Genomic DNA, 21,558 nt, shown 5'->3' on the forward strand with positions numbered 1-21,558 from the left:
ATCAGTGCTAGCTGGGACCTCGGCATAATTGGTAAATGAAAAAATTTAAAACTTATGTCTGGAATCTAGCAGAGAAGCCAAACTTTCATTTGCATTCAGAATACAGAATTAGTACTAAAATTACTGACTTCACAGAATTCAAATTGAAAGGCCTTGAGCTCCTATTCAGATCTTACAAAAAGATATATTTTGCATGACTTTTAAACTTGACTTCTTCTTTTCTCCTTTCAGAAAGTGGTTAATTGTGCAGAGTTGGTTTCCTGAATTCAGGTTTCTTCTTGTGCAAAGGGTTACAACGCTTGTTCCATGCTAACATTTTTTTCTATTTTCAAACTCAAACCATTGTTTGTACTTGATTTATCTTTGTGCCATTTTTTAAAACTAAGTTTCACCTACTGTTTGCTGGCCCTTAATGCTTGTTAGCAATATTCATGGCCACACTTGTTATTTGTGTGTATTATTTTATTTTTCTCTTTGAATAAATGTTTTATTATCTGTATGTTCTGGTTTCCTTATATTTACTCATCCGTTTGATCCATATTGATATTCAGTGGATGTGGGTCAGAAAATCAATATGTATAATTCGTGTACGAGGGCCTGCAGATACATATGTATATTACATGTAAGGATATTCAGGTTTCCAATTTGTAATACGCATGTATACATACATCCTGAGGGACTTTTGAGCCACTTTTACGTGAAATATACAGACGTAATACGATTGTATTCCTTTGTATACATATGTATAATTCATGTATGGGTATTCAGATTTCCAATTTGTAATACGCACGAATACATACATCTATAGGGACTTTTGAACCACTTCTACGTGAAATATACCGATGGAATACGATCGTATTCCATCTTATACATATGTATTTGGGCACGTATTTTTTGTGTATTATTGATGTAATACAAATGCCGTGTTATCTGGGTAGATATGTTTACAAACTGTAGCTAGGCTGAACTGAAGTGTTGCATACCAATGAAACTAAACTGTTCAGGAAGAGCTTTCAAGTCTTTGGGAATTAAGATTTTCAATCTTCTGGGGTTATTTGCAGTACTTTTAGTTATTGCACAAGCTCAGGATTGTAGTTGAAAGTCACACATTCAACACTTTATTTACTTTGCTCACATTATTGTTGTAAATGCATATAGCAACCTCAAAACATTTGTACTTATATATTTACACTTTTATTAAAACTGTCAATGTAAATATATATTGCCCTCATTATACCAATTTGGCAATTTTTGCACATTTCACCAATAACTCAGCATAAACATTCACACTCACTTAAAGCACTTCTGAATTTTTGAACATATTAGCCCTAATTTTAAATGTCTTCCCTTATAATGCACTCATTCATGTTTCTTTAAATTCATGCTTATCATTTATGCAAAATAGTGAATCATGAATAGCATTAATTAAATTTTACATTCAGTAACTGTGGAAGAAATGGGTTGGGCTCTTGAATTTAATAATCTGTTCAGGAAGCGTTTTTGGCCAACTGTGCTGAAGCCGTGCACAAGACGTTCCATTCATGGGCCGTTTGTGGGTAGAGCATGCGAAGAATTCCCAAACACTTCATGAACGGCCTAGGAAATTTGTCAAGTTCTGAGTCAATATCTGATCCTAAATTTTGCTTAGAAAATTATGAACACAATGATGGTTGTTTTCCTTAATTCATGATGATATGTTAATTATCATCTATTATGTAAAATAGTGAATCATGGCTAAATTATTTCATTCAGTAACTGTGGAGGAGATATGCAGAACTAAAATATCTGTTCATGTCCAACTTTGCAGGAGCCGTGCAAAAGGTGTTCTAGTCATGGGCCGTTCGTGGGTACCAGGTTAGAACCTGCGAACAATTCCCAAACACCTCATGAACGGCCCAGGAAATTTTTCAAGTTTTAAGTCAATATCTGATCATAATTTTGCATAGAAAATTATGAACACAATGATGGTTGTTTTCCTTATGATCAATTATGTAAAATAGTGAATCATGGATAAATTATTTCATTTAGTAATTGTGGAGGAGATTTGCAGAACTAAAATATATGTTCATGAAGCGTACAGGAAGCGTTCATGTCCAACTGTGCAGGAGCTGTGCACAAGGCGTTCCGTTCATGGGCCGTTCGTGGTTACCAGGTTAGAGCATGTGTACAATTCCCAAACACTTCATGAACGGCCCAGAAAATTTGTGAACCGTTTGCACAGTACGTGCACAGCTTACGAACAGTTAAGCGAACAGTTCATTTTCACCTAGGGTGAGAAATTACATTCAGCACTTCTGGATTAATACGAGAACAGAGGCTCGCGAAAAATAAATAAATAAGTGCAAATAATATAAATAATTGAAATTAAAAATTATTTGTAGTAAAATGTAAATATTAAATAATTATTTCGGAAATAACGTTAAACCAACTTTTGTCTCTCGTTCGAATCTACGTCTCAAGAAACTGGACAATGCTCCCGTTTAACATAAATTTTGTACGTGTTTTAAACTGAAACTGGGACTTAAAACATTTTAATTTTATTCTTGCTTACCTCAACCCAAAAAACACCAATATCACGATGTAATCAAAACGAAAATAAATCTTAAATATTTCGATCATACTATAAATTTCGCGCACTTTCCTTCTTCATATATTACGTAGGTGGCATCACTATAGGCCTATTCATTTGTTTATTTCCGCACGTGTGTTGTTCAAAGTGGAAAGAGCGGTGTAGTTGAAAATACTTTATAATTGTTTTTATCAAACAGCCGTTTCGTTTTAACCTCCCACTCGTGCTTTAGGAAAGAAGCCTTAAAAATTTAAAGTCATGTGTAGGTGACATTCAGCGAATCAGATATTAGACGTTCATGAGAATAGAAATTGTGCTGCATAGAAATGACTGCGAAGGGATGTGTAAAATCGGCGTTGAATTTCCAGATTCTCGCTGAATGTACAACTTCCAACGCTAGAACTGGAATAATGAAGCTACCTCACTTTGATGTGGAAACACCTGTTTTCATGCCAGTGGGGACACAGGTAATACAAACGTTATTTGTTTACTTTTGCCTCTATAACTTAGTGTCTCGCATGCAATGAATAACTGTCTTCGTTTTTACCGATGTGCAGGGATCAATGAAAGGATTACTGCCGGAGCAGTTAGAGAAGCTCAATTGTCAAATAATTTTGGGAAATACCTACCATCTTGGGACGAGACCGGTAATCCCCTTTACCCCAAAACTCTCCCGCAGTACAATGGATGATTAGCACTGATATTCATAACGCGCTGTATTCTTTTAGGGCCCTGAAATATTGAAGAAGGCCGGAGGTTTGCACAAATTCATGAATTGGAAGAGGGCACTACTGACCGATTCCGGCGGGTTTCAAATGGTTTCACTCTTGAAATTGGCGGAAATCACCGAAGAGGGTGTGAAATTCAACTCGCCATATAATGGTGAGTTTCGTTTTATTGTGAAAAGCTCGTTTCAATGACACAATGCCCATAATGCCTTTGTATAACGAATTTTTATCCTCAAGTAGTTTAGGTAAATGTTGTGAATTTTGCAATTCCTCAGGTTCCGAGTGTATGCTTACTCCAGAGCATTCTATAGAGATTCAAAATGCTATTGGTGCTGATATCATTATGCAGTTGGATGACGTAGTCAAGACGACAACGACAGGTCCCAGAGTTGAAGAAGCCATGCATAGGTAACTACTCTTTATTTTTATAATTAAATGGATCTGAAGGAAATCTGCATTGAGATTTGACTAAAATATTTTCTTTTTAGGACAACTAGATGGCTTGATCGTTGCCTGGAAGCCCATGCCTTCCCAGAAAGACAAAATATTTTCCCAATTGTGCAAGGTGGATTGGACCCAGATTTACGAGCTATGAGTGCTCGAAAGCAGACAGCAAGAGACGTTAATGGCTACGCTGTTGGTGGACTGAGGTCACTATCTCTATTGTTAAAATGCTTATCTAACTATGATATGCTGATATCAATGGTCACTATTGATTGATGCTATACTATATCATAGCAAATTATATCAAAAAATTACTATTTTAGGTATGAATTAAAAGTTTACAATAAAAAAGTTAATGAATTGTTGTTTAAGCTTAATATTCTCATTCATTGGGTAAAGGATGAATGTAAGTATTACAACTACAAAAATGTTAATTACATTTTTGGAGAGCATAAATATTGCTTTGTGTCACTCCTTGGCCTTATATATTGGCACCTATTTCTCTCTATCACATGATATTTTGTCATGCTTTAAAAAAATCATATACCAGATATTTATTGGTGGTATTGCTAATTTTCTGAGATATTCTTTACATCTATTTTGATTATGGAATTCTCTTCACTTTGACAGTGGAGGGGAGTGCAAAGAGGATTTCTGGAATATGGTGTTCTTGTGCACAAAGACTAAGGATGGAAATGTTGTCCGTGAGCCACTCCTTCCAAAGGAAAAGCCTCGTTACTTAATGGGTGTTGGATTTGCTGTTGATCTAGTCGTCTGCTGCGCCCTTGGGATTGATATGTTTGATTGTGTCTTCCCCACTCGGACAGCTGTGAGTATGACTAAATATATAATTTTATGGATTTGGGCCAAAAATCCATTTAAATTATCTGTGGTATCAAGTCAGGTGATACTTTGTGGAAAAGGGGTATGAAAAAAATAATACTTTAAAATAGTTGATCTGCATCCAGTTCTTCAATTAATGTTCCTAATTTGTTTCATGAAAAGCAATGGCTGAAAAAGTGCTCTTTGAGTCATTAAGGTCATAAAGACTTATGCTATGGGGCTTTCTTTATCCCTCTGAAGTTCAAAATGTGGAAATTTCATTAATTATCTTCCTAAAATAATATAGTGCTGTAAACATTTTTTCACAAATTATAAAATTTAATTTTTAAATAGTTTTTATTCCATTTTTATTAAACATTTTTCCAAAAAATGTGAATAAATAACAACAGCTATAGTGGAAGTATGGTTAAACAAGTGCTCGTGATCACGTGAAGAAAATCACTTGTTATGACAGGTGCTGGATATATCTGAAAATAAAGAGTAAAGCACCGAAATTACATAAAATCATCTTTAATTGTTGCTTTTCTATCATGTTAATGCAATTTCACTTGTGGATCAGAACTTTGTTTGCTTTAACTTGCAGTTTGCCTGCGATTTACAAATGAAACATTGCAAAACAATTGTTGATGCTCGTTTCCAAAAACTATGCATCCAAGGCTGCGTGTCGCAGGGCGTATAGAGATGTGATCAAATACTTGAAATTGTCCTTAATTGGTAAGATGCATCAAATCGTTTGCAATGACAGAAATCGTACTCCGGGCACAGCACAATCGCACTGTTGCATTGCAAATTAAGTTACTCAAGAGGCAGTCATGGGGGATTCCTGAGTGTCATGCCAGTGGCAACACTCAGAAAAGATTAACTTAGAGCTCTTGTGAAGGCAAGTAATATGTGATTGTGTCATCACTCATACTGAAGCCACAGGTGCAGACTGATATCCATTAGATTCTTTTCGAATGGTGTGGTTTTTGATTGGTGTATCCCATGCAAACCTTGCACAACTCGGAGTTTAGTTTACCTTACCAACAACGTCACCCTCCGCTGTTCTTCAATGTTGGCTATATGCTTCTTAGACTCTGTGCATTTGGATTAAAGTAAATCTAAGCGTCATGGTCGCGCAACTGGTAGAGCACCCGGCCGTCAACCCAAAGGTTCTGGATCAGAACCTCCCATTTATGGGTATGGAGTCCCATTAGGCCGCATTTTTACCCACTGATTTCTGATTTTTTCCATCTCCCACAGCTCTGTTATCCTCGTCCTTTTCCTCTATGTGTTCCTTTCACTTTCTTTTGTATCCTATGAATTTATTTGTATGCTTGTGCTTATAGGGTCGTGTGAATGAATGGAGTGGATTAAAGATAAAACATGCAAAACTCTGTTTTCTCATGATATACTTAAATAAAGGCTATGAACGTTAGCAGATGGATAATCCGGGCGGGCAAGCATTGATGGGCAGGCAGTGAAGGCAAGGCTGTCCTCTCTGACTGTTGCTTTTTGTGGTGTATGCTGAGGGACTGGTAAGAGGGGCGTGAGATGAGTTTGAGGCCAAAGTAAAATTGGATGCGAAATGGTGCCTCTGAATTCACTGAGGTTCACGGATGATCAGATGTTAATAAGCCAGTCGGTTGCAGGTTTTTGTGGGTGTGTTTGACATGTGTTGCTAGGAATATGGCATGAGGATTAATTATAACAAGACGGAAGTTATGCACTTTAGCAAAGCATAATGAGCAAGGAATGTGAGGCTCATGATTAAAGTATGTGTTATGTATTAAAGAATGTGACAAACTTGGACAAGTATAGCAAGGTCACAATTTGGTCATAAAATTAGAGGAAAACAAATTCAGCAGCTATTTTGTTGCTCTTGAGTGTTCAGTTGTAATGCTTGTATTGTTAAATTGTTGATATTACCGGATAAATAACCTGAAAATGAGCGTGGTACATAATTGCCTACTATTGCAATACCATTAGAAAGATGATTTTTATAATATACAGAAGACTAGCCAATGACTGCAGTGTCAAAATTCTCTATACTTTTGGCGTGGACATTGGAAGTAAGCGGCCTATCCAAAATGTGGGCCCCTTAATTTTTCAAGCTGTATTATCCGGAATAGGTGGGGAAAAAAGCAGTGAACAAACCATTTGTTATACACATACCATATTTATCTGAATGTAGTCCCCCCTTTTTTTCCAAAAATGCCCGTAGTAAAAGTAAAGGGGAAACTATATTTAAATGCATTTTTTAAATTTTCCCCAAAACTGAAGCCTCTAAATTAGGGGGGACAGTATATAGGGTAGACTGGGGCAATTCCGACACCTTAAGACATTATTAACTCTATGTCTTTTACTAATTTAGTTTCAATGTTCATTGAACTACTTGCAAATTAGTTCGAATTTTCTACATCTGTATGATATGTTACGTTAACAAACTAATGTCATTTATGAAGTAAAAGAAGTGTTTTCTGTGACTGTTACCAGATGTCGGTATTTCCCCGGTCTCTGGGGTAATTTCCACAGGCCTTTGGGGTAATCCCGACAGTGGTAAAAAATAATTAGAGGGCCGATTGTTTTATTCACGTAATTATTAGGCATATTGAAGAGCACGGATAAACAAATGAATGTTAGAAGGTAAGAAGTACCCACTCTTTCAGAAGGAAAAAATTTGCGTGATATTTCAGCGATAGCTTCTTTTATTTCATAATGATAAAATACTTGCCTGATCTTTAAAAACGACCACCAGGACTTGAAAACCCACTAGCCCAGACCTCGCCAGCCATTTTGGTCTCTCTATTGAAATTATGCTCAACATTTAGCTTTTCAGGAAGTTTATACCCTAATCGCTTTAAATCAGTCAAAGTTATGCCATAGAACTGGTTTGATAACTGTTTCATATGATTAGATAATACGGTTTCCTGGTCGAGTGTAAGGTAAGATTTTCTCCCAAGGCTGGTTTGGCGACAGAGTTGGATTTCAGACGGTCATGAAGGGTGATTCTGGGAATATCTAATTCAGCCGCCATACTTTTAATAGATCTTCCACTTTGAACCAACTCAAACGCCTTTTTAGGGGTCTCCTCATTCCATTTCCCCCCCTCCGTGGTCCGTTACCTCGATCTCGCCATCTGAAGGTCATTTAAAATAAACAATAAGGCCTTAACAGTCTCATGCAAAATTATTGAATAAATGGGGAAATACCGACGCCCTGTCGATATTTCCCCATCATAGGATGTCGGCATTACCCCGAAAGAACAATATGGTTGTTACTGAACCCTGCAGACTACTCTGTGCGTTGAAACTTAACAAGAGATATACCAAAACATAAGTTATAATACATATTTTCTGTTAACCCTAGAACGACGGACTGGGTCCAATGGACCCAGTTGGTAGTTTAAAAAGTTTATAATTATATCAAAAATGCACGAAACTGATTTTGATGCCGTGACTTTTCCTAAATGTATGTCCTCTATAACATAGCAAGAAATAACGAGAATAGGCTCATTACATTTTATAGTATACTACAAAGTTACATAGTAGACGGACTGGGTCCATTGGACCCAGTCGACTATTTTCAATGCTATGGATAATTTATTTCAACTTATCAGCAATTTTCTTATTGACTTTGTATTTTTGTGAGATTCAATGTGTATGGAGTTATAAACAAAGTTGTAGGCGATACTAATTACCAATTAGTGGGCAATTTTTATGAATTGGCTTGAAGCCTTTCATGTGCTCTTCCAACGTCACATTTAGAGAGGTACGGTCAGAAACATGTACCCACATCGTTTTGTAATGGGTAGTATTTGCAACTTTCTCTGGTTTGACGCATACACAGTGTGAATTATCTACATTCAGTCCCATAATCTATCAGTTTTACTTGTGAGACCGTTCATCTAACGTCTGAGGTGATTTCGTGGTGGTCAGTCAGAAGTTACGTTCGCAAGCTGGAGTGGTCTTTCTGCCTGCCGACATATGCTGTTATTCCAACTACCTAACTGAAGAAATTGAAGAATTTGAATTCCATCATTACATTTTGATGCCGTACATGATAAGTGCAAATCTTTATGGGTTACATAAATGATTATATTCTTTCATTCTAATGCACTACTTCAGTATTTACCTCATTTACCAAATCCTTTACTCCTCAAATGGATTATTTAGATGAAGTGGTGTATTGATTTTCATCTACTATGATATACAGCAATTTCATTATTCCTATCTTTACAGGATGCTTGGTGGTACCAAATTTTTGTAGTGAGGTATTGATGTGACTGAATTCTAAGAGTGACTATTGATTTACTGTGTAGTTGAGGAGCTAAGAAATAGGAGTCACCCTTTGGATATAACAGTCAAAAAAACTATCAAGATATTTTTGAGGTAATAATAAAAATAGCATTTTTTATAATCATTATAAAAATTAGTTGTTCTAGTAAAATATTGAGCTCTTTGAATTGGTTGATGATATCAGAAACATAATACGAAACAGTGCTTTGCTATTATTTACCTCAATACACAACTAAGGAGTATCATGAGCAATAGTATCTTCCATCTATATCTAAGTCAAGTTTGGAATGAAAAATAGATAAATTTCATTGTCACTTTATTCACAGGCTTGCTAATAGTGACACACATTTGGAGTAGATTCATCTAAAGATTGCAGAAGGACGTGTTCAGCAACTAAACATACTGCGCTGACAGGAGGAGGGTTGTTGTGACTCCGGTGGAGATGAAGCCTAAAATGTTGAATGAGGATGGAGGAGAACTGAACCTTGGGCGATTTTTCTTCAACTTGCTGAGAAGATCATAGAAATACGAAAATGGGGAATTCCTATCGGGAGACAATTTTTATTTCACGCAATCTGAAAGAGTGGTAAAAAAAACCTCATGCCACTAAAAAGGGAAGAATGCGAAGGCATAATATTTTTGCGTCATATCCTGTACGCCGTGCGGAATTTTTATTCTGTCTTCTGCTCTTTTGCTAATTTTGCGTCCTAACATCTTTGATGTTGTTAGAAAATGGACCACCATTGAAAGGCATATAGTTTTTCAAGCTTTGTAGAATGAAAACAATGACTCTGTAATAAATGAGGTTCTGAGATTGCTAATATTTATCGTTTTTACAAGTCAAAAATGAAAATTTTTCACAACTTTGGAGTAAACTAGACGGGCAACCAATATTCAACAGTATTATAAGGAGGGATAGAGTCAAAACATTACTGCGGGTTACTCGATTTGATAATGCGGCAGAAATGAGGACAAGCAAAGGCAAAGTAAGTTGCAGACAATTAGAGAGATATTTGACTAGCGCAATGAATATTGGAAATATGCATTCGTGCCACAATCCTGCATGACAGTTGACGAACAGTTATTGATGTCCGTGGGCACTGTACCGTGCTGTAGACAGTTTGTTTCATCGAAACCAGGAAAGTATGGAATTAAAATTTTGAATTAAATTAAAATTTTGACTGAAAGTGGTAGTAGTGATTCATACAAGTGGAATATCCAACTATACACAGGTAGAGACTCTAATAAAAGCCGATAGGTCAATCAAGAGAAAAGATTAGTTACAGGTATTTTTGAGGGACTAATCAGCCAGAAACATAATATGTGAAAGTAAGCCGTCTACTACTTTCCAAAGGTTTAGTGATTGTAGAGATCAAGAGGTAAAATAAACGAGGAATTCTACCCGATCTCACGTCTATAAATGCCATACAGCCTACAGGGTTACCTAACAAAGTGGTATCTCATGAATCTCATAGAATCCAAGAAAAATCAACTATCGGAAGAATTAACATCATGAAAAAGAAAATGTGACACACTCCTTGGCAACCTTAGCAACCTAGGAAATTAAGTGTCGTAATTGCAACTACAAAACGGATAGAAAGACACGAATATCCTCTTCACGATGTGCACAAAATATATGCCAAAAGCATTCAGAAATTTTATGCAAACAGTGCTTGTAGTAGCATATCAGTTTTTAATAACATTTGTAAATGCATCACGCTTTAGTTTCATTAAATTTGTTACGTATTATATTTACCATTGAAATAAATTGATTTTCTAATTTGTATTAATGTAATTGTGCTAATAAACATTCATAAAAATGGGAAAGGTGGAGTGATATTTCTGGTAGAAGGAATAATATTATACTTTGCTGCAGTATTAGCTTCCAAAAAAATAATTCAATAGCAATAAGGACGTGAAGAATTACGTTAAAGAAGTAAATAAGATGAAAACCATTAGTTAACTCAGCCTAAATTCATCATAAACTGGTAATATTGTGGAAAAAAGTTTAAGGGTCCATTGGACCCAGTCAGGCTACTACGCGACAATTTTTTTTCAGTCTTCCTAGGGTTAATGTAAGAGCTATAACAATGACACGTGTTGTTAATGTGTTACCTTGATTTGCATGGGAGTCAATTGTTAAAATCATCTTTCAACAAGGGTGCGACCCAGGGGGCCACGAAGTTTACCTCCAACACGGGCACACTGGGACAGATAAGTTGAGCAAATGCTCATGAGCATAAGCTTTTGCTTTGAGCAAAAGGTTAGAGTATAAGCATTCAATGCTCCATTCGGCATGCATAATCTCTACTTTATACTCCAGAGCAAATGCTTCTGTTTAAATACTTTTTGCTCAACATTTTGCACACAGCGGCTAACTAAAGACCGACTTTCCCTTCTTTGCTACAACTGCCTCTTTTACAAACAGTACTTTTAACAAACTTATTTCCTCTATGCATACTGAAGAATAGCATTTCTATCATTACACAGGTTTTTAATAATGGGTTGGACTCAAGATTCAACTAAATTAGTCCACTGTTATTTGCGTATATTTTTGTGGTAACTTGGATATGTATTTTAATGTAGTGGTTTTGAATCGATCGAAGATTTAGATGGGTGGTGTAAATTAGCAGAGTTTCATGAGTTTCAGAGTCAAGAGATAAATTCAGGATTTTCAAAGAAGTACCGTATAAGCGCGTGTAAGAGGCGCACCTTTTTTCCCAGAAATTGCAGTCAAAATGGGGGTGCGCCTCTTACACAAACTTCTTATCTTCCCCCCCTCCCCTACACTGGTCGCAAATCCATGGGGAACTGAGTGGCCTTGGTTTTCAGCGTGAGTCAGTCATCTGTAATCCTCGGTCAAAAACAAGCGGCAGGCAGGGGAGTTTCTCCCGTAGTGACGTATTTTTAAAATGCTCCTGTTTGCTTTTCTTGTCGGTACCCTAGAGGTGAACATGGAAGATCGCGCGGGGTTTTTCGCTCCGGAGGGCACGCTAAATTTACTGCCACGAGTGGGCATCCTGCGGCATTTATACTGCATATAGTAATCGCTAAGGTAGAGAAACGTGTAGTTTTGAAGGACATACCTGGTTAATAGTCAATATCTGTCTTGCCGAGTAATTTCTATTACGCTGAGGACCTGAGTTTCCAAAAATCATCTTCAGACGCTAATATGAGCATTATTGCAACTGAGAATTATATTGGTGTTAAAACCTGCGCTTTAAAAAATTCAAACGAGTGTGTTCATTGTTGGACTAAATGGTGGACAGAAGAAATCGGAAATGCTTATAAGTGAAGAGCACTGAAGGAGAGGTCGAGGGGAAGGAGTGAGCTTCCTCACCTCTGTATTTCAAGCAACGAGGCTATGAGGGAAGGAGCAATGGACGAACACGTCCGATCTTGCATGTGACGTCGTTGACTTCAAAGCGAAGGGACGAAGGCGCAGCAATATGACATACGCAGTTTGCGTTGCCTGAACTTCCAAGTCCGTCTCGCCTTGTTTGAATGTGCTTATGCTACGCTTGTTTCTTCCGAAATTGTGCTGTTTGGACTATTTTGAATATTAGTAGCCTTGTTGTAACTATAAATCTTTGTGTCAAACAATTAGAGCTTAAAAAACTTAAATTCTGTCAGATATGCGTCGCGTTAGATCTCTTTCTTTTTTTGAACCTCGTGCGTGTCATACAACTATTGAAAGCTATCGAGATATCTTCGGGCTCAGTAGATGACTCACCTAGCATTTGGCCTCCAGAAACTGGCAGATCGATCGAGGTCAGTTGGTGAGACGGGGTAGGGATGAAACACGTTTCCATTCTTCCCTTGATATTTTCCTATTTTCCTGTGGGGTTTCGGAAAGGAAAAAAATGGCAGAGGCATTGGCTGATGGAGGGCCGAGTGTGGCTCCATTAAATCTACGACGTGTTTATTATCCTATGGCGCTGAGATTGCCCCGATTGTTGTCCAAGCTCTTGGGAAGGTTCATGCTATGTGCCTGTCGTGTTTTGCCTTAAAATTTTCCACGGCTGCAATTCTATTGCAATACTCCTGCGAGAGCATTTTAACAAAATTGTTCGTGAATAGAACAAGCATCGTAGAGCAACGGCGTATGCGAAGAGAGGATCGGAACTCTTTCTACTTCCTCTTATGCCGCTATTATCGAAATCACAGTTATCAAAATTTCCTCTTTCAATTAGTATCAAAAGAGGAAAGTTCGATAACTGTCGAAATTCCAGGCGTACGTCTGCAACACCGTGCGATAGTATAAAAAAATGCTGCAAAATTTTTTTCTTCATAGCTTCGATGCTCAAAATAGGGGTGCGCCTCTTACACACGCTTATATGGTAGTTTTAGTTATTTTTGGTGAGCATTGGAGTTATTTTTCTCCTCTTTCCAATTTTAATGCTACAATAGGTCATTTGATGCGGCACACGCATTGGTCACTCACGTTAATTTCTCATTGCTATTAGTACAATCTTATGCATTAATGCTCGTTTGAAGAAAACTATGCCATGCAAAATAGCAAATGAGTTGGCTAAATAGTCTGCTATATTAAGATTAAAACGAAACTTGATAATTTTGTCACAAAAACGTACACGTTGCACTGGAGTATTCCTGTTTTTCAGTCGATTCAATGTTAATATTCTAATGTCTGGTGCAGGAAACCGCACTATTCATATTTCACTAAGTAGCAAATTTGTAGTTTCTCAACTCCATGAAGGTAGGTGCTTGAAGGTTATTTTAATTTATATTTATTACATACACATTAAAATTACTTGGAGTGAGCATGGTAAATATTTTGCTGTGTGCAAGATTATGGTGACCCTGTAGCATATAATGTGCAGCAGGTTTTCCATCTTTTCATAGAAAGTAGGGGTCGGAAAAAAACTCAGCGCACAGGCTGCTGGCTAAAGTCGGTATGGCAATATGGGGTGCAAGTAACAGCCTTCTCAAGGCATTTTTATTAGTAAAGTATTAGTGTACTTAATTTTAGGAGTTCATAATCTGACTGAGCACTCTTTATTAAGTAAAATTAATTGGTTGTAATTATTTTGCGGGCCACTTCGACTTGGCTTCGAGGGACATGCACGGGCCATGGTTTACGGAAGTCTGGTTTAAAAAATGAAGGTTGTATTGGAGGAGATGAAGCCTAGGCTGCTAAAGTGATACATATGCAGATGGTTCTCATATGGGAGAAATCGCTGGTTCGGTTATATGAAAACTTAAATTATTTCAAGTTAGTTTAATTATTCCAATATGTTGTGGAGGAAAATTTTAAGATCCACCGATCCCACTTCCATAGTTTTTCTAAAATATGTATTTACTAAAGAATTTTTAAAGTGAGATCTTCGTAAAGGAGCATGTACTAGTAAATCGAAATTGGAAGGCGTGTGTGATAGTTGCATAAATTATGTTCATGTGGTAGAAAACTATGCATATATTTATCTAAAAAAATACAGAAGTAACGAAAATGTCGACAAATACTAAATTTTGGGGAACAAGACCATTATGGATTTCCTTTGCAATTTTTTCAATCTAAAGAATTTCAGAAAAATGATTTTGAGGACCAACTGATGAAAGAAATGAACATCGACTAATAGAATTGTGGCCCACGCTGCATGTGGCGAAGCTCCTTCATACACCAATCTATGGCATCCACAATGCTGAGAGAAATTTTCTACCCTAAGTAGCATCCCACTGTAAACTTCTGTTAAGCTTTCTATGTACCTATTCATATAAATTTTAGTCCTGATGTTACTAATGTGTGTGACGCTAATACACAAGTATCTATCTCCCTTGAATTAGTTTATTTATGGATCTTGTTCCCGTCTGTTTTCTGGGAAATATTAATGGAGGATGGACGGAGGACAGACAGACATATATGGGCTCGATAATATTATCCTTCATAATACAGCGTTATCATAAAAGTATGTTGTAATGAGAACAGAATTACTTACAGTTGTTTATGTTTTTTTATTAATTTTCCGCCTCAAACATTTTTTTTTACATACATAGTTAATAAATTCCAATATGTGCATCCGTAGTCACTTGGCAAGAGAGAAACCTGGCATTGACATTAGCCTACTGCTAGCAAAAGGCGCCAAGGGGGCCAAGGCTTAACGTCCCATCTGACAGATGGATTGCTGCTGATAACATTTCAGAAAGTTTGAATGCGTTTCTCGAGCAAAAGAGCACCTCTTGCATTTTCGTGGATTTCTACCAAAATCACAGTTGTTCACGCTTAAAAATCAGGCTGATAAAAACAGATTTGATGCCGTTATATAGCCATACACAACAAATAATCCCCTTAATCATGAAAAACTTCCTTGATGCATCCAGACCGATAGACTTACATACATTTCTGAGAATTTGCTCACCATCTGAAGCATTTGCTCCACTTTATTCATACTGAATGCTTGATAATTGAGCATTTGCTTATGCTCAACTATGCCAGTAAGCTTTACTCATGCGCAGCCGACAGAGCTGAGCAAATGTTAATGCTCACGATTTCTAATCAAACTGCAAAGTGGAGATCTCAATAAAAATGTGTCTACACAATGAACAACATTTTTATCAGTGTATTTGTTAAATTAAATTGAAATTTTGCAATCTGCAGCACTATTAACAATGTTATGAACAGCAATGATATCACATGCGAAAAGTTGCGGGAGCAAACAAACGACTGCTCAGCGAAAGAATGGGGTGGGCAGCAGAAGTGCGTAAAGGAGAGGTGGAGGGGAAGGAGCGCACTCCCTCCATCTTTCAAGTAGCAAGGCTATGAATGAGGAAGTCAAGGATGAATATGTCACATCTTGCTATGTACTTTGTGACATTGTTACCTTCAAAGCGAAGCCAGGCGAGTTATGTGATGCATGCAATTGGTGTTTCCAGTCTGTCTCTTTTGGTTTGAGGGTGCTTATGTTACGCATTTCTTTGATAATTAAGAAGTTTGGACAGTGCTGAATAATGGGATAGTCTTGTTGTAGCTAGAAATCTTTTTGTCAATCAATTAGAGCTTAAAAAACGCAAATACTCTCAGAAATGCACGGCATTTGGTCTCATTCTTTTTTTTTTAATTTTGAGTATGTCATACAATTACCAATAGCAGTACCTTCGGGCTAATCAAGTCACTCACCTAGAATTTTTCCTCTAGAAAAGGATAATTGAAGCTGGTAGGATGCATCTCCATCGTACTAGTGTAACTTAATATTTCCCTTTGAAGATGATGATTCATGGTCACAGAAAGGGAAAAAAAACATCAGAGGCATGTGCTGATGGGTAACCGGTGTGGTTTTTTGACATCTGCTACGTGCATTCTTACTTTTGACGTGGATATTATCTTACAGCACTGAGATTCCTCGGATGGTTGTTCAGTCTCTTGGGAAGGGTCACCCTATGTGCCTATCATATTTTGCCTAAAAATTTTCCACGGATGAAGTTCTGTCGCATAACCCGAGTGAATAAATTTTGGATTCAGATCCTATTTATTCAGTGAACTTGGGTCCAAAGTATCCGGTGAAGGGCAATATCCACAGATATTTGGATCCAAGGTATCCGATCTGACCATCCCTAATTAGGTCTACATTTTTTGGTAGGAAAGTGGTTCTTTTATTAGTCAGAATAATTCCATTTATGGAAAAACCTCTTTCTGCATCTACATTTGCCACAGGGTTTTAACACAATTTTCTGCAAAATGGGGAAAATCATTTTTCAGGGTAATAATTAGTGAAAGTATTGAAAATTCTTTTCCTTCTTTCTAAACTGCTCTTACAGCATCCTTCAAAGCAGAATAGCCAAGAAGAAATAAATTTTTTCATGGCGAACTTTATCCGTTGGTGTATTTAACTTTAAACCTGTGCGCGTGACTGTGTACAAAGTCGCTTGTTCCTGCAGTGCTCTGAAATTCGTCGTCGCAGACCAGCGACAAAATAAGGGTTTTTCACCCCGACAGTGGCTTAGTAAGCACGACCCTCGCCACATGTGCCGCAGTGTGGACATGTGACGTCAACATCTTGTTCGGTAAAACACATCCCGGAGTTCGCTCTGAGAAAATGGCTTGGTCGTGTAACTGGCAAACACACCTGACCGGCAATCGGGAGATCTGGGTTTGAATCCCGGCTAAGTCAGATATTTTTTCATGGCGAACTCCATCCGTTGGTGTATTCATCTTTTTTATGGTGATCATGACATTTCTAAAGAAGCAATTTAAAAATAGTATTTTGTATTTGGTCTATTTCATAAAGAGCAAAATTGAAAAATCTTATGTTAGCGAGTGGGCATGAAGTTGAGATCTGCAAATGCTCACTTTGTTCACAAGTGTGGGAGTGGGAGGGGACAAAAATGGCCGACAGTGTGCTTGTGCAGTACTAATTGTGGCTAATGTGCAATATCACTTTTTGGCTTTGAATAGAGATTTGGCTGTGCCCTCATCCCGTCGGGGCAGTTGAACCTGAAGAAGAAGGAGTATGAGTGCGACTTCTCACCAATCGATGAGGAATGTGGGTGCAGCACTTGCTCTCGCCACACGAGAGCCTTCCTCCACACCATTGTTGGCAGTGAGACTGTCGCCTGTCATCTTCTCTCTGTTCACAACTTAGCATTTCAGGTAAGATTATACGTACATATATACATGTCCACAGACCCTTGGTAACTATGAATCACAATGTATTGTATTTTAAGAAGGAAAATTCTCAGAACTAGGATGTACTGGTGAATTTATGCTCATTGTCAGCTCACACATCCCATATACATATGTACTACCTACTGTACCTACTTCCTTGTCCGTGTGGTTGCTACTTCACCTTTGCCCTCACAACATTTGTGGGACTTTATATTTTACCAGGGATTTTTTAAATTTACTTCTTGCTTACCTGTTTTAAGCCACCTACTCTCTTATTTAGTTTCTGGCATATGTAACAGCATGTGGGAAAATTGAAAAGATGGCAATTTTTAAGATGGCTCTTCAATTTAAGTTTTTATTTTACCAGCTTATCCAACAATGTTTAAAAATGATTGATGAATCATAAGAATAATAATAAGGTGACTGGTCTTAAGTCTTGGCTGGTGCCAGGTTTTGTTATATAGTGGGCCCTTTCCGCTTCTATAGCGGCGATGGTATTCCCCGTCCCTCCCTTCCAACCCTATCCCCACCACAGAGGCGTCGACGGGCTCCTATGGTGGCAGCGCCTCTTTCCTTGTTACCTCCCATCCAAACCCCTCCCCGAAAGCGCACGCATGTAAGTCTCTGACTTGGTTCCCGTGCCAGGTGCATTGTAACCCTCAGAGGTGTCCTGGTGGTGGAGATGGTGTCCTGATTCTCTGGTCTTAAGTATTTGTGCTATACAGATGTCTCATCAAAGAAAAGAACAAGTTTACTTATGTACGAAAAGCAAAGTGCACAGATTTAGATGGACATTTTGAAATGCAATATCATGTGTGTCACGACTAAAATCTTTTGATAGAATACAATGGATGCATGTCAAGTCGGAAATCGAATCCCAGTCTTGAACCTAGACAGGCTGGTTGCTCTAATTGGAAGAGGCTTATGGTTGAACAGTAATGCTGCTGAACACATTCCGTGTTGACCGATTTTTAGCTCTGTGGCTGACATTTTGGCAAAAATTTGAATTTTTTTATTATTTTAACGGAGCGATCTTATGAGTTACGATGCTGGGTACATGTTTCCACTCCTTTTTTTCCTGAAGTAACTCTTCATTTCTTAAAAATTTGAAATTAAAGTTTTCTAAGTATCCTGTCAAACTTGTGATACCTTCCCGCAACACACATTTCCGATATTTCTTTGCTCTTTGTCATTACTGCAGCAAAAACCCGTTCAGACGTAATCACTTTCTGGAAAAAAACTAATGAAAATAGTAATGCAGCTAACATTAACCGTCTTAATCTGGAAATGATACTTTTAAATACGATTTTAAATGTTTTATCGCACTAAAGTAAATACATGTTGCAAGTATTATCAATCAGGGTTCCCACTCAACCGTGAAAACCTTAAAACCGTGAATTAGCCGTGAATTTCGTCTACCGTGAAAAAACCTGGAAAAAGCCGTGAATTTTTATCCTAAAACCTGAAAAATCTCTCAATCTTGATAATAATACCTTCCCAGAAATTTTCAACTTTATTCGTAGCGAGCGCACTTCTATTCATTGTGGCGAGCATCGTCGCATGGGTCAGAAAAGTGTGGGAACAAATGTTGCCTGAAGAAAAAAAAACATCTTTCCCCAGCGCAGGCCTTTTCTCTCCCCCAATTCTCATCAGCTTGTTTAAGTTCCTCGACTGGCTTGGTTTCCCCTCCCTCGGTCACTGCTTAGTCCCCCTTCCACCCAATTAGCCTTCCCACTGGCTGCAGCGACCACTTTCGAAACTAAATGTAGATGGCATTTGTGTTGAAAAATTTGAACTTGTATTCAACACCCTCAATCCTGTGATTGGAAGACCGCTAACCTTGACAACCTGCTATGCCGGGTCTACACTAGTAACTTAAGTGACTACTTAAGTTGGCTCTGTATTTAAGTTGGTAGTGTAGGTGTCACCAGCTTCATTTAAGTGCACCTCCACTTAAGTCATCTTAGAACCCAACTTAAATTGCGTAATACCCATCTCATTCTGAATCATCCCGTTGATTATGTTCCAAGTTGTGCTGTATTCTATGATGTGGTTATTGAGCGTTCTATTTCGTTAGTTAATTTCTAGTGTTGGGGTTATTAATTCGACGAATTTATTTTGTGGTGTTTCTCATATTATTGTTGGTTTTATTTCGGTGAAAACTAATTGCTATGCCTGTTGCTCACGGTGAAACTCAATTTATAAAACTTAGAAACGTTTTAAGGAATTTTAAGACTGACAATGAGACGACGGCAGAGAATCCGGTAAAACAGTTTATTTTCCATGGTGTCATAATCGAAAATAACGTAAACGAATGCACTCAGTAACTTCCCACACAGTTATTGAAACTATTGCATAGGACTTTAATTTTAGTCCTAGGGATGCCGAGGGAAATAAGATGTGGCGATTTCATTGGACGTGGGAGGAATTAATGGTTGAAATTTAACATCAATGGTTTTAATATAGCAGGGAAATTTGACTAGCAATAAGTGTTTTTGTTTACGTAATGAATATGTCATTCCACGAAGTCACGCTTAGTAATTCTAAATTCCTCTGCCTCCATCACCTCTCGCCATATAGTGTTCCCTCAGGAACTGAAATCGGTCTTTCCTTTTAACCTTCTAAATCCAAAATGGTTAATTCACGGAGTTTGGAAGTTTATTTCAAATAATAGTCACTTTGGATCCAAGAATCAGTAATTGCTCTCCTAGACCTTCATCTGTCAACATAACTGTTTCCCAATGTAGACAATCACGGTGCTGAAGTCGACTTAAAGCTCAAGTGTAACTACCGCACCACATTTAAGATTATATTTAAGTGAAGTCACTTAAGTTAAGTCTGTAGTGTAGACATGGCACTATGCGCTGTGGACACTACCACACTACGCTCCCTGCGTTTGAACCGGGCGACAGCGAGCTTTCGGCGCGACGTTACTAATTCTCGCGCGTTTCGGCCTGAAAACGAAAGAAGATTTCCGCTTATGGCAACACAGCATTACACGATTTTCGCATGCGTCGACCTGGGACTTGCCAGTTTTACGTCGCAGCCGGAAAGTTTGTGTGGAAATATCTGACGAGTGATAAAGTAAAGTGAATGTGAAAATAACATGTGTCAGCAGGTATTTATTATTTCTTTATATATTTCAAACCAAGTGAATTATAATTTACCTATTTGCACCTATATAACACAAGTTTTTTTTTCCTCCTAACTCCTGCATAAAAGAGGGTTCGTCTTAAAATCGAATGCAAAATTCTCGACGTCAATCCGGTTGCATAATTTTCGTCGGAAAAAATTATAGATACCTGAGTTTGCCACCTAATATTTATAGCAATACAAAGAAAAATCGACGTCAAAAATACCTGGAGAATAATTTAGCTTATTTAGTTTTGTGTTTAAGTGAAAAACTATTGCCATTTTAGGCAGCAGGTAAAGCGTGCGTGCCAATCAATCGCCGGGTGCACTTCCGCCGTGTCTGCGAGATCGCCTGCTTTACCCTGGGTTCGGCTCCATTCAAGTTAGAGCTTGATCAACTTTCAAAATTTTTGTGTTATTAATTACAATTTACCTAAATTTTAACCAGAGGTGGATCCAGGATTTCTTTCTGGGGAGGGGGGGAGCACAAGCAAAGCAGTATCCAGGATTTTGTTCTGGGGGGGCACAAGGATACCTCATGATACAAGACGAGCGCAATGATAATGTGACCGTATTCAAAATCTTGCATATTTTTTAAGTGTCTGGGGGGTATGTGCCCCCGTGCCCCTCCCTAGATCCGCCTAGGATTGTAACGTTAAAGCCTCATTGCCGTCGCGATATAAACTGCTACAAAGTCGTTCCACTTCTCCCAGAGCAGCAGTATGAAGGGAACATGATTTGCCTCTGATTAGAGAGATCGATTCAGTTTTGGTTTCAGGGTATTACGATAGCAGAGAAAAGAAGTCATTACACTGCCGCTTTCAAAAGAAAAGTTATACGGTGGAACCTCGATCTATTGTTCCCGCATTGATCGTTCGCCGTTTCTGGTCCCAAATAAAGTTCCTTAAATGCAATTTTTTCCCGCATCTATCGTTCCCCGAAGTATCG

General features: G+C 37.9%; 1 protein-coding gene across 1 annotated transcript in view; it reads left to right on the forward strand.

Moving 5' to 3' along the window:
- Window positions 1–2,672: 2,672 nt before the first annotated feature.
- Window positions 2,673–21,558, forward strand: part of LOC124169403 (queuine tRNA-ribosyltransferase catalytic subunit) — a 30,248-nt gene continuing 11,362 nt past the window's right edge. Inside the window, exons 1-7 of the mRNA XM_046548001.1 lie at window positions 2,673–3,036; window positions 3,127–3,216; window positions 3,298–3,451; window positions 3,573–3,705; window positions 3,786–3,947; window positions 4,372–4,570; window positions 17,269–17,463. Of these exons, the coding sequence (XP_046403957.1) occupies window positions 2,896–3,036; window positions 3,127–3,216; window positions 3,298–3,451; window positions 3,573–3,705; window positions 3,786–3,947; window positions 4,372–4,570; window positions 17,269–17,463 (1,074 nt within the window). The 5' untranslated portion in view covers window positions 2,673–2,895. The remainder of the gene's footprint in view (window positions 3,037–3,126; window positions 3,217–3,297; window positions 3,452–3,572; window positions 3,706–3,785; window positions 3,948–4,371; window positions 4,571–17,268; window positions 17,464–21,558) is intronic.

Source organism: Ischnura elegans, chromosome 12 (assembly GCF_921293095.1).
Source record: "Ischnura elegans chromosome 12, ioIscEleg1.1, whole genome shotgun sequence".
Taxonomy (NCBI): Eukaryota; Metazoa; Arthropoda; class Insecta; order Odonata; family Coenagrionidae; genus Ischnura; species Ischnura elegans.